Source organism: Loxodonta africana, chromosome 3, assembly GCF_030014295.1.
Source record: "Loxodonta africana isolate mLoxAfr1 chromosome 3, mLoxAfr1.hap2, whole genome shotgun sequence".
Lineage (NCBI taxonomy): Eukaryota > Metazoa > Chordata > Mammalia > Proboscidea > Elephantidae > Loxodonta > Loxodonta africana.
Window position 1 is genome coordinate 213,223,304 of NC_087344.1, and position 14,537 is coordinate 213,237,840.

At 36.3% G+C, this 14,537-nt stretch overlaps 1 protein-coding gene across 1 annotated transcript in view; it reads left to right on the forward strand.

Annotated features, from left to right (window-relative positions):
• Window positions 1–14,537, forward strand: part of ADCY10 (adenylate cyclase 10) — a 195,387-nt gene that overhangs the window by 154,890 nt on the left and 25,960 nt on the right. Inside the window, exons 26-27 of the mRNA XM_003414895.4 lie at window positions 14,094–14,298; window positions 14,377–14,473. Of these exons, the coding sequence (XP_003414943.1) occupies window positions 14,094–14,298; window positions 14,377–14,473 (302 nt within the window). The remainder of the gene's footprint in view (window positions 1–14,093; window positions 14,299–14,376; window positions 14,474–14,537) is intronic.

Below are 14,537 nucleotides of genomic sequence, written 5' to 3' on the forward strand. Positions count from 1 at the left end.
CAGAGATTCAGGGAATGGTTCTCAGCCCCCTGCCTTGTTCAGAGCATGGCCCCCTGCTGCAATCAGATACCAGTATATATGCCAATCACCCCTGCCCCTCTAAGACTGTAGGACAGAGCCTGTACCGCAAACTTGATGGTCAGCTACCTGGACACCTGAACTGAATTCATACAAGAAAGGTGAATGGACTCCTAGACTGATATACCTGATAACAGCTCTAGCCATATGGTGACAGGATGTCAGAGCTTCAAAGGAGAAAATAATCAAGCAAGCTTGCTCAAGCAACCCATTTGGGCATATCAAAATAAAACAAAGCAAGAAGCTAGGATACAGTAAGCAAACATAAAATAAACTAATACAGTAACATATAGATGGCTCAGAGAAAACACTCAATATCAAGTCACGTAAAGAAACAGACCATGATCACCTCAACAAGCTCTCAAAACAAAGAATCAATGGATCTTCTGGACGAAGATGTCTTCCTGGAATTATCAGATGCAGAATTCAAAAGATTAATATACAGAACTCTTCAAGACATCAGGAATGAGATTAGGAAGGAGATCAGGTAATATGCAGAACAACCAAGGAACACATAGATAAAGCATTTGAAGAAATTAAAAAGGTTATTCAAGAACATAATGAAAAATTTAATAAACTGCAAGAATCCACAGAGAGACAGCAATCAGAAATTCAGAATATAAACAATAAAATGAAAGAATCAGACAACTCAATAGAAAGTCAGATGAGCAGATTGAAACACCAGATAAAAGAATTAAAAAAAAATGAAAAAACCTTCAGAATCATGTGGCACTGTATCAAGAAAAATAACCTATAAGTGATTGGAGTACCAGAAGAGGGAGGGATAACAGAAAATTCAGAGAGAATTGTGGAAAATTTGTTGACAGAAAACTTCCCTGATATCATGAAAGATGAGAAGATATCTACCCAAGATGCTCCTCGAACTCCACGAAGGTAGGTTTTAAAAGAAAGTCACCGAGACATACTATAATCAAGCTTACCAACACCAAAGATAAAGAGAGAATTTTAAGAGCGGCTAGCGATCAATGAAAAGTCACCTACAAAGGAGGGTCAATAATAATAAGCTTGGACTATGTGGCAGAAACCATGCAGGGAAGAAGGCAATGGGATAACTTATATAAAAAATTGAAGGAAAAAAATTGCCAGCCAAGAATCATATATCCACCAAAACTGTCTCTCAAATACGAAGGTGAAGTTAGGACATTTCCAGATAAACAGAAGTTTAGGGAATTTGTAAAAACCAAACTAAGACTACAAGAAATACTAAAGGGAGTTCTAGTTCTTTGATTAGAAAATCAATAATATCAGATATAAATCCAAGAGTAGAACACTGGACAGAGCAATCACATGTCAACCCAGACAAGGAAATTACGAAAATAAATTAAGATTAAAAAAACACTCAAAACAGGGAAACAGTGATGTTATTATGTAAAAGAAGACAACATTAAAATAATAAAGAGGGACTAAGAAATGTAGTCATAGATCTGTCCTATGGAGAGGAAGACGAGGCGATATAAAGAAATAAAAGTTAGGTTTAAACTTAGAAAAATAGGGATAAATATTAAGGTAACCACAAAGGAGACTAACTGTCCTACTCATTAAAATAAAATACAAGAAAAAAATAGAGACTCAGCAGAAAAACAATCAACAACAACAAAGAAGAGGAAAAGACAATATATAAAGATAAACTACTCAACACAAAAAATTAAGTGGGAAAAAGAAACTGTCAACAACACTCAAAAAAAGGACATCAAAATGACAGAACTAAATTCATACCTATCCATAATTACGCTGAATGTAAATGGACTAAATGCGTTGATAAAGAGACAGAGAGTGGCAAAATGGATAAAAAAACATGATCCATCTATACGCTGCCTACAAGAGACACTCCTTAGCCTTAGAGACACAAACAAACTAAAACTCAAAGGATGGAAAAAATGTATATATCAAGCAAACAACAATCACAAAAGAGCAAGAGTGGCACTATTAATTTCAGACCACATAGACTTTAAAGTTAGATCCACCACAAAGGACAGGGAAGGACAGTATATAATGATTAAAGGGACAATATGCCAGGAGGATACAACCATATTAATTATTTATGCACCTAATGACAGGGTTGCAAGATACATAAAAGAAACTCTAACAGCATTGAAAAATGAGATAGACTGCTCCACAATAATAGTAGGAGACTTCAACACACCACTTTTGGTGAAGGACAGGACATCCGGAGAGAAGCTCAATAAAGACATGGAAGATCTAAATGCCACAACCAACCAAGTTGACCTCATAGACATATACAGAACACTCCACCCAATAGCAGCCAAGTATACTTTCTTTTCTAGTGCACATGGAACATTCTCTAAAATAGACCACATATCGGGTTAGAAAGCAAGCCTTAGCAGAATCCAAAACATTGAAATATTACAAAGCATCTTCTCTAACCATAAAGCCACAAAAGTAGAAATCAATAACAGAAAAAGCAGGGAAAAGAAATCAAACACTTGGAAACTGAACAATACCCTGCTTAAAAAAGACTGGATTATAGAAGACATTAAGGATGGAATAAGTAAATTCATAGAATCCAATGAGAATGAAAACACTTCCTATCATAACCTTTGGGACACAGTGAAAGCAGTGCTCAGAGGTCAATTTACATCAACAAATGCAAACATCCAAAAAGAAGAAAGGGCCAAAATCAAAGAATTATCCCTACAACTTGAACAAATAGAAAGAGGGCAGCAACAGAAACCCTCAGGCAGCAAAAGAAAGCAAATAACAAAAATGAGGCAGAATTAAATGAAATAAAAAACAGAAAGACTTAACAAGACCAAAATCTGGTTCTTTGAAAAAATTAACAAAATTGATAAACCATCGGCCAAACTGACAAATAAGAAATGAGATGGGCGGTATTACAACAGACCCAAATGAAATTAAAAGAATCATATCAGATTACTACGAAAAAATGTACTCTAACAAATTTGAAAACCTAGAAGAAATGGATGAATTCTTAGAAACACACTACCTGCCCATACTAACACAAACAGAGGTAGAATAACTAAATAGACCCAAAACAAAAGAAGAGATTGAAAAGGTAGTCAAAACTTTCCCAAGAAAAAAAACCCTGGCCTGGACGGCTTCACTGCAGAGTTCTACCAAACTTTCAGAGAGGACTTAACACCACAACTACTAAAGGTATTTCAGAGCATAGAAAAGGACGGAATACTCCCAAACTCATTCTATCCCTGACACCAGAACCAGGTAAAGACACAACAACTACAAAAAAAGAAAATTACAGACCTATATCCCTCATGAAAGTAGATGCAAAAATCCTCACCAAAATTCTAGCCAATAGAATTCAACAACATATCAAAAAAATAATTCATCATGACCAAATGGGATTCATACCAGGTATGCAGGGATGGTTCAACATTAGAAAAGCAATTAAAGTAATCCATCATATAAATAAAACAAAAGGGAAGAATCACATGATTTTATCAATTGATGCAGAAAAGGCATTTGGCAAAATTCAACTCTCATTCATGATAAAAAAAAAAGTTTCAGCAAAACAGGAAGAGAAGTAAAATTTTCAACAGAGTAAAGGACATTTATGCAATGCCAACAGCCAATATCATCCTGAATGGAGAGAGTCTGAAAGCATTCCCCTTGAGATCAGGAAGCAGACAAGGATGCCGTTTATCACCACTCTTATTCAACATTGTGCTGGAGGTCCTAGCCAGAGCAGTTAGGCTAGATAAAGAAATAAAGTGCATCCAGATTGGCAAAGAAGAATTAAAAGTATCTCCATTTGCAGATTCTGTGAGCCTATACACAGAAAACCCTAAGGAATCCTCAAGAAAACTACTAAAAGTAATAGAAGAGTTCAGCAGAGTATCAGGATACAAGATAAACATACAAAAATCAGTTGGATTCCTCTACACCAACAAAAGGAACATCGAGGAGGAAATCACCAACTCAATGCCATTTACAGTAGCCCCCAAGAAGATAAAATACTTAGGAATAAATCTTACCAGAGATTTAAAAGACCTGTACAAAGAAAACTACAAAACACTTCTGCAAGAAACCAAAAGAGACCTACATAAGTGGAAAAACGTACCTTACTCATGGGTAGGAAGACTTAACATTGTAAAACTGTCTATTCTACGAAAAGCCATCTATAGATACAATGCAATTTCGACCCAAATTCCAACGACATTTTTTAATGAGATGGAGAAATAAATCACCAACTTCATATGAAAGGGAAATAGGCCCCGGATAAGTAAAGCATTACTGAAAAAGAATGACAAAGTGGGAGGCCTCACACTACCTGATTTTAGAACATATTATACCCCCACTGTAGACAAAACAGCCTGGTACTGGAACGGAATTGAGAATCCAAACATAAATCCATCCACATATGAACAGCTGATATTTGACAAAGGCCAAAAGTCACTTAAACGGGAAAAAGACAGTCTCTTTAACAAATGGTGCTGGCATAACTGGCTATCCATCTGCAAAAAAATGAAACAAGATTCATACCTGATACCATGCGCAAAAACCTACTCAAAATGGAACAAAGACCTAAACGTAAAATCTAAAACTATAAAGATCATGGAAGAAAAAATAGGGACAATGCTAGGAGCCCTAATATATGCCATAAACAGTATACAAAACATTACTAACAATGCAGAAGAGAAACTAGATAACTGGGAGCTCCTAAAAACTGAACACCTATGCTCATCCAAAGACTTCACCAAAAGAGTAAAAAGACTAGCTACAGACTGGGAAAAAGTTTTTAGCTATGACATTTCTGATCAGCATCTGATCTCTAAAATCTACATGATACTACAAAAACTCAACTACAAAAAGACAAATAACCCAATTAAAAAATGGGCAAAGAATATGAGCAGGCACTTCACTAAAGAAGACATTCAGGTAGCTAACAGAGGAAATGCTCATGATCATTAGCCATTAGAGAAATGCAAATCAAAAGTATAATGAGATTCCGTCTTACTCCCACAGGGCTGGCATTAATCCAAAAAACACAAAATAATAAATGTTGGTGAGGTTGTGGAGAGACTGGAAGACTAATACACTGGTGGTGGGAATGTAAATGGTACAACAACTTTGGAAATTGATTTGGCGCTTCCATAGAAAAGAAAAAAAAAAAAGAATTTTTTTTTTCTTTTCTAAAAAGCTAGAAATAGAAATACCATACGATCCAGCAATCCCACTCCTTGGAATATATCCTAGAGAAATAAGAGCCTTTACAAGAACAGATATATGTACACTCATGTTCACTGCAGCATTGTGTACAACAGCAAAAAGACGGAAGCAACCAAGGTGCCCATCAACGGATGAATGGATAAATAAGTTATGGTATATTCATACAATGGAATACTACACATTGATAAAGAACAGTGATGAATCTGTAAAACATTTCATAACATGGAGAAATCTGGAAGGTATTATGCTGAGTGAAATTAGTGAGTTGCAAAAGGACAAATATTGTATAAGACCACTATTATAAGAACTGGAGAAATAGTTTAAACTGAGAAGAAAATATTCTTTGACGGTTACCAGAGGGGGGAGGGAGGGAAGGAGGGAGGGAGCATTCACTAATTAGATAGTAGGTAAGAATTATTTTAGGTGAAGGGAAAGACAACACAATACAGGCGAGGTCAGCACAAGTGGACTAAACTAAAAGCAAAGAAGTTTCCTGAATAAACTGAATGCTTCGAAGGCCAGTGTAGCAGGGGTGGGGGTTTGGGGACCTTGGTTTCAGGGGTTACCAAAGCCAATTGGTATAATAAAATCTATTAAGAAAACATTCTCCATCCCCCTTTGGTGGTGGCTTCTGGGGTCTTAAATGCTAGCGAGTGGCCATCTAAGATTCATGAATGGGTCTCAACCCACCTGGAGGAAAGTAGACTGAAGAACACCAAAGACACAAGGTAATTATGAGCCCAAGAGACAGAAAGGACCACATAAACCAGAGACTACATCATCCTGAGACCAGAACTAGATGGTGCCTGGCTACAACTGTGAACATAACAGAGAACCCCTGAGGGAGTGGGAGAGCAGTGGGATGCAGACCCCAAATTTTCATAAAAAGACCAGACTTAATGGTCTGACTGAAACTACAAGAACTCCGGAGGTCATGGTCCCCAGACCTTCTGTTAGCCCAAGACAGAAAGTATTCCCAAAGCCAAGTCTTCAGACAGGGATTGGACTGGGCTCTGGGATTGAAAATGATACTGGTGAAGAGTGAGCTTCTTGGATCAAGTAGACACATGACAGTATGTTGGCAGCTGCTGTCTGGAGGGGAGATGAGAGGGCAGACAGGGTCAGAAGTTGGTTGAATGGACACGAAAATAGAGAGTGGAGGGAAGGACTGTGCTGTCTCATTAGGTGGAGAGCAATTAGGAGTATATAGCAAGGTGTATATAAGTTTTTGTAAGAGACTGACTTGATTTGTAAACTTTCACTTAAAGCACAATAAAAATTAAAAAAAAAAAGATTAGAAATTCAAAAGATAAACAACAAGACTACAGAAATAGTGCCATAGAAGCTTTTAGAAGCAAATTTGAAACAATGGAAGGCAGAATCAGTGAAATTGAAATCCTTGTATACCATTTTCTTTGAGGAGCAATCAGAAAAAAGAATGAAGAAAATAAAGAAACCCTAATAACGAAGTGGGACACAATCAAAAGCAAAATTTGCGTGTAACTAGAATTCCAGAACAGGGAAAGAATATGGAAAACACAGAGGATCATTGAAAATTTGTTGACAGAAAACTTCCCAAATATCATTAAAGACCTGAAGTCTACCATCCAAGAAACAGAACAAACCACATATAAGACAGACCCAAAAAGAAAATTATTGAGACATATCATAATCACACTCGTTAAAACCAAAGGCAAAGAAAAAATCCTGAAAGCAGCTCAAGAAAAATGAAAAGTCACATAAAAGGGGGAAACAATAAGACTAAGCTCTAATCACTCAGCAGAAACTATGCAGGCAAGAAGATAATGGGATGACATATATACAATCTTGAAAGAAAAAAACTGCCAACCAAGAATAATATATACTGCAAAACTCTTGCTCAAATATAATGGCAAAATTAGGACACTTTCAGACAAACAGAATTAAGGGAATATGTAAAAACCAAATCAAACTTACCAGAATTATTAGAGGGAGTCATTCAATTAGAGAATAAACAACATTAGACAACAACCTGAATCAAGGACACAGGACAGCATTAGCCAGATACCAACCTAGGTAATGAACTCTCAAGGATAAAACAAAGCTAAAAGATTTACAGTAGGGAACCAGAGACGTCAGTCTGTAAATAACAACAATGTCACAGTAATAAAAGAAGGGATAAATGGTGTAGGTATAGAACTTTCAAATGAAGAAGAAATCAAGGCAATATCAAGTAATAAAAGACTAGTTTAAACTTAGGAAGATAGGGGTAAATTTCAAGGTAATCACAAAGAAAGCTAACAAACCTACTCATCAAAATAAAGAAGAAAAACATAAAGTCTCAGTAAAAACAAAATCTACAAAAACAAAAGAAATGAAAAAAAAAATCCACAAACAAAAGTAATTCAGTACAAAGAGTAAGAGGAACAAAGAAAACGTCAGCACCACACACACACCAAAGAAGCCCTACAAAGGGACAGCAATAAACTCACATCTGTCAATAATCACGCTGAAGGTAAATGGCTTAAATTCACCCATAGAAAGACAGTGACAGAGTGGAATTAAAAAAAAAAAAAAAAGGACCCATCAATATGCTGTCTACAAGAGACACACTTTAGAAACAAAGACATAAATATATTAAAAATCAAAGGATGGAAAAAATATCAAGCAACAGCAACCTAAAGAGAGCAGGAGTGGCAATAATAATCTCAGATAAAATAGATTTTTAAACAAAAGCCACCATAAAAGACAAGGAAGGACATCATATAATAATTAAAGGGACAATAGACCATAAGGACATAACCATAATAATGACAGAGCTCCAAAATACATAAAACAAACTCTAACAGCATTGAAAAGAGAAATTGACAGTTCCACAATAATAGTAGGAGACTACACCACTCTTGGTAAAGGACAGATCATCTAGAAAGAAACTCAACAAAGATATGGAAGATCTAAGGGTCACAGTCAACCAACTTAACCTCATATATATAGAACATTCCACCCAACAGCAGTGAAGTACACATTCTTTTCCAATGCACACGAACGTTCTCCAGAACAGGCACAAAGCAACCCCCCAAAAAATCCAAAACATTGAGATGATACAAAGGACCTTCTCTGACCACAATGCCATAAAAGTAGAAATTAACAAGAAGAGGAAGGAAAAAAAATCAAATACATGGAAATTGAATAACACCATGCTTAAAAATCACTGGGTAATACAAAAAATGAAAGATGGAATGAAAAAATTCATAGAACCAAACAAGAGTGAAAACACATCATACCAAAACCTGTTGGACTCAGTAAAGGCAGTACTGAGAGGGCAATTTATAGCAATAGAGCACACGTTAAAAAAAAAAAAAAAAAGGGGAGGGGGACAAAATAAAAACATTAGCTATAAAACTTGAACGAATGGAAAGAGAATGGCAAACAAAGCCTACAGCCACCAGAAGAAAGGAAATAATAAAGATCAGAGCAGAAATAAATGAAATAGAGAATAGAAAAACAATAGAAAGACTTAACAAAACCAAAAGTTGGCCATTTGAAGGGATCAACAAAATTGACAAACCACTGGCCAAACTAACAAAGGAAAAACCGAGGAGGACACAAATAACCCAAATAAGAAATTAAATGGGGGGCATTACAACAGATCCAACTGAAATAAAGTGTCATAACAGTGTATTATGAAAAACTATACTACAAGAATTTTGAAAACCTAGAGGAAATCAATCAATTTCAGGAAACACTACCTACCTAAACTGACACAAACTGAGGTTGAAAATATGAACAGACCCATTAGAAGACTGAAAAGGTAATAAAAAACAAACAAGCAAACAAAAAAGCTCCCAACAACAACAACAAAAACCCTGACCCAGATGGCTTCACTGGAAAATTCTACCAAATATTCAGAAAAGAGCTTGTGCCAGTACTACTATTCAGAGCATAGAAAAGGAAGGGATCCTTCAGAATTCATTCTATGAAGCCAGCATTTGGTATCAGCTTAACTCTGATACCAAAACCAGACAAAGACACCACAAAAAAGCAAATTACAGATCAGTATCTCTCGTGAATACAGATGCAAAAATTCGTCAACAAAATTCTAGCCAATAGAATTCAGCATCATATCAAAAAAATAATACACCCTGACCAAGTGAGATTCATACCAGGCATGCAAGGATGATGCAACATTAGAAAATCAATCAATGTAATCCACCACGTAAATAAAACAAAAGAATCACATGGTCATCTCAGTCAATACAGAAAGGGTGTTCAACACTCATTCCCAATAAAAACTCTCAATAAAATAAGTATACAAGGGAAATTCCTCAACATAATAAAGGGCATCTCTACAAAACCAATAGCCAACATCATTCCTAAGGGAGAGAGGCTGAAAACAGAAACAAGACAAGGATGCCCTTTATCACCACTCCTATTTAATATTGTGCTGGAAGTCCTAGCTACAGCAATAAGGCAAGAAAAAGAAGTAAGGGACATCCAAATTGGTAAGGAGGAAGTAAAACTGTCCTTATTTGCAGATGATATGATACTATATGTAGAAAACCCAAAAGACTCCATCAGCAAATAACTGGAACTAATAGAAAGATTCAGCAGAATATCAGAGTACAAGGTAAACGTACAAAAATCAGTTGGATTCCTATACACCAATAAAGAGAATGACAAAAAGGAAATCAGGAAAACAATACCATTTATAATAGCTAAAAAAACCCCAAAATACTTAGGAATAAATCTAACTAAGGATATACAAGACCTATACAAAGAAAACTACAAAACACTACTGCAAAAAACCAAAAGAGAGCTACATAAATAGAAAAACATACCATGCTCATGGATAGGTAGACTTGACATTGTGAAAACGTCAATTCTACTCAAAGTAATCTACAAATATGATGCAGTCCCAATCCAAATAGCAACAGCATTCTTTAAAGAGATAGAAAAACTAATCGTTAACTTTATATGGAATGGGAATAGTCCCTAGATATCTAAAGCGCTATTGAAGAAGAAGAATAAAGTAGCTACGGCCGTCAAAACAGCCTGGTACTGGTACAGTGACAGACATATTGACCAGTGGAAAAGAATTGAGAACCCAGATGTAAATTCATCCACCTACGGTCACCTAATCTTCGACAAAGGCCCAAAGTCCATCAAATGGGGCAAAACTGGATGTCCATCTGTAAAAATATGAAACAGGACCCACACCTCACACCATACAAAAAACTAATTCAAAATGGATCAAAGACTTACATATAAAACCAAAACTATTAAGATCATAGAAGAAAAAATAGGATCAATGCTAAAGTCCCTAATACATGGCATTAACAGAGGACAAGCCATAACTAACAATACATAAACACCAGAAGATAAGCTAGATAATTGGGGATTTTCTTAAGTTAAACACTTATGCTCAACTCAAGGCTTCACCAAAAGAGTAAAAAGAGAACCTAGACTGGGAGAAAATGTTTGGCTATGACAAATCCGACAAAAGTCTAATCTCTAAAATCTACAAGATAATCCAATACCTCTACAACAAAAAGACAAATAATCCAATTTAAAAATGGGCAAAAGATATGAACAGACACTTCACCAAAGAAGACATTCAAGTGCCTGACAGGCACATGAGGAAATGCTCGTGATCACCAGCCATTAGAAAAATGCAAATCAAAACCACAATGAAATACCATCTCACCCTGACACTACTGGCATGAACCAAAAAAGAAAATAACAAATGTTGGAGAAGCTGCAGGGAGATTTGAACTCTTACGCACTACTGGTGAAAATGCAAAGTGATCCAGCCATTTTGGAAAACGATATGGAAAAGTATTTGGAAAACCAGAAATAGAAATACCATATGATCCAGCAATCCTACTCCTAGGAATGTAACCTAGAGAAATAATAGCCATCACACGAATAAACATATGTACACCCATGTTCATTGCAGCGTTGTTCACAATAGCAAAAAGATGGAAACAACCTAAGTGTCCATCAACAGATGAATGAATAAACAAATAATGGTAAGTGCACACAATGAAATACTACAGAAAGATAAAGAACAATGATGAATCCACAAAATATCTCACAACACGGATGAATCTGGAGGGTATTATGCTGAGTGAAATAAGTCAATCACAAAAGAACAAGTATTGTATGAGACCACTATTATAAAAACTCATGAAAAGGTTTACACACAAAAACAATCTTTGATGGTTACTAGGGAGGGAGGGGTGGGGAGGGAAAAACATTAACTAGACAGTAGGCAAGTGGTAACTTTGGTGAAGGGTAAAACAGTACACAATACTGGGGTAACTAGAACAACTTGACCAAGGGAAGGTCATGGAAACTCCATAGACACATCCAAACTAATTTGCTCTGTTAACCTTCATCTAAAGTACAATGAGAAATTATATATATATATATATATATGTATGTATGTATGTATGTATGTATGTATATACACATATATATGACTCAAACAATGTATTGCATTTGGCAAAGTGGCTACAAAAAACCTCTTTAACGTTTTAAAACACAAAGATGTTATTTTGATGACTAAGACTCATCTGACCCAAGCCATGATCTTTTCAATTGCCTCACATGCATGTGAATTTTCAATAATGATGAAGACTGAAGAAGAATTGATGGATTGGTGCTGTGGTTTTGGCAATGAATATTTAATATACTGTGAATTGCTAGAAGAATGAACAAATCAGTCTTAGGTATATAACCATAATGTTCTTTAGAAGTTAGGATGGCGAGACTTGGACTCACTTACTTTGGACCTGTCATCAGGGACGACCGATCACTAGAAAAAGACATCATGTTTCATAAAGTAGAGGACCAATGAAAATGAGGAAAACATTCGATGAGATGGAGTAACGCACTAGCCAAAACAATGGACTCAAACATACCACCGAACATGAAGAAGGCACAGGACTGAGCAACATTTCATTCTGTTATAGGACCGGACGGCAACTGACAACAATTTAACCATTCACTCTTTAACTCAGCACCCTATTTTATTAGCTCTTACGACCACCTGGCATTTTCTTATTTGTAAACTCCAAGACAGCAGAGATCTTTTCTGCTGTCTTATTCACATCCTGAGCACCTAAAACAGCTCCTGGCACATAGTAGGTGCTCAGTAAATATTTATTGAATGAAACACTTGTCCTCCACACCTGGGACTATCTTCTTAAAACAATGGTAGAATTGAGAGGTGAGGAGAAAAAAATGGAAAAGTCAAAATTGGAAAATGAATCAAAATATACTTAATAACAAGATGATGGTGACCGAGGGCAGTACAGCAGGGCAGATGCTCCACTCTATGTTCAGAAGCAGAGGAGTCACTCAGTGTAGGATAATAACCTACTCCTAACTTATCTTGCATCCATGACAATAGTAAAAAATCTACTATCTATTTTCTGCATTAATGATTTACGTCTGGCAGTAAGGAAAACCAAGGTATGAGGAAAGAGTAACGTTGGCTGTGATGGTTAAGGTTATATGTCAACTTGGCTAGGCCATGATTCTCAGTGGTTTGGCAATTATATAACAAAGTAAATTAGCAGTTATGTAATGATGTACTTTGGCTGTTATGTAATGATGTAGTCATCTTCCATTTTCTGGTCTGATGTGGTCATCCTCCATTTTTGCATAATGCTGATTTTTACATAATAACTTAGTCTTTGGAACCTAACCATGTCCATAAGTGAGAAGTGTGTGTAGGTGAGAGCCAAGAGAATGGTGCTCAGAATTCTACCTATCTGCAGTGTGACCACTGGAAAGCCACATAACCTCAGAGCCTTGTATCCTCCTCAAAATTCTCTTGGTCCAAATCCACAAAATCCCAGGCTTTATTGTAACTTTGGATTTTTCATTTCACCAACCATTCTCTCTCCTTCTGACTTTCTCTTCCTTCTGACAGCAATATCTGAAGCATGTTCCAAACCAAGAATAAAGGAATTCCTAAGGTTGACTTTGTAATTTAGGACCTGCGTTTAATACAGAATTTGTGAACTGGTTATTTTGTGTGATTTGAGGAATTCTAGAAAAAACTCCATTTCTCCAAAATGACTCCCCCACCTAATTGCCCCAAATGCCTAACACTTCTACCTTTAGAAATTCTATGTGTCTCCTGTCCGTATCTTTCAAAGCTATTTAAATGTATTGTTTTTTTTGGATAATAAATTGCTTCTTTCAAATAAAATATTTTTCCCTCACCCTTCTCTAAACATCTGTTTGGGAGCAAATTTATCACTTTAAAGAGTTGTTTAAAGAGTAAACGACTTCTCTCAAATCTCCAAATTAGATTTAGAACTTTTTAAAAAGCAAACAAACCAAACTTACTTTTTTGTTAAATTATATATGCTTTATATATTTTAACAAGCAAGTAATATATGCTTGTTAAAATATTACAGTAAAGTAAAAAATAAAGTCCCTCTTCTTCCTCAAACACCTTCTCTGCCCAACAACTACTGTATACACTTTGCAGTGTATCCTTTCAAAGGCTTTTTGCTATGTAATCAGGTATCTACATACATAAGCTATTGCTTTTATCTTTCGCAAAAATTTTAAAAGTCTTACATTTTACATTTTACTTAAGCATTCTGTGGGCATGATGTGTCATCTAGCTTGTCCTGGGGAATCCAAAAAATAGGTGGTAGAAACCCAATTTGATTTCTGTTCTAAGCTCATGGCTTTGGCCAAATGACCTGCTCATTCGCAAGCTTAATAAACAAATGTTTACTGGCAGACATAGGCTAATGTCCCTGGGCTTTCTGCTTTGGATTCCATCTCAGTCTTGCCCCTTCTTTCCTCTACTGCTGCCCTTTCAGATCATTAAGGCGTACCTGGACTATTCACTGCACCATCAGCTGGCTGGCTACCAAGGCATATGGTTCAAGTACGAAATCATGGCCATGGAGCAGATCTTCAACCTCCCCCTGAAAGGCGAGGGCATTGAAATCGTGGCATATGTGGCCGAAACACTGAGCAACGTCAAGCTCCTGATGGGTCATCTTGACTTGGCCATTGATTTAGGTAGGGGCTGGCTGGGCAAGGAGGGACATGAAGATGCAAGTAATGCCCTGAAATACACTGAAATTGTTTTCTCCCTAGGCTCCCGAGCCCACAAGATGTGGGCACTGCTCCGAAATCCCAGCAAACACTATCTGGTCCTCTGCAGACTTAGTAAATCTCTCCTCTTGAAATGCAGGTATATACCTTAAGACATTTTCCAGAGTTAGGATGAAGCCATATTAACTGAATGTTCGGGGCTT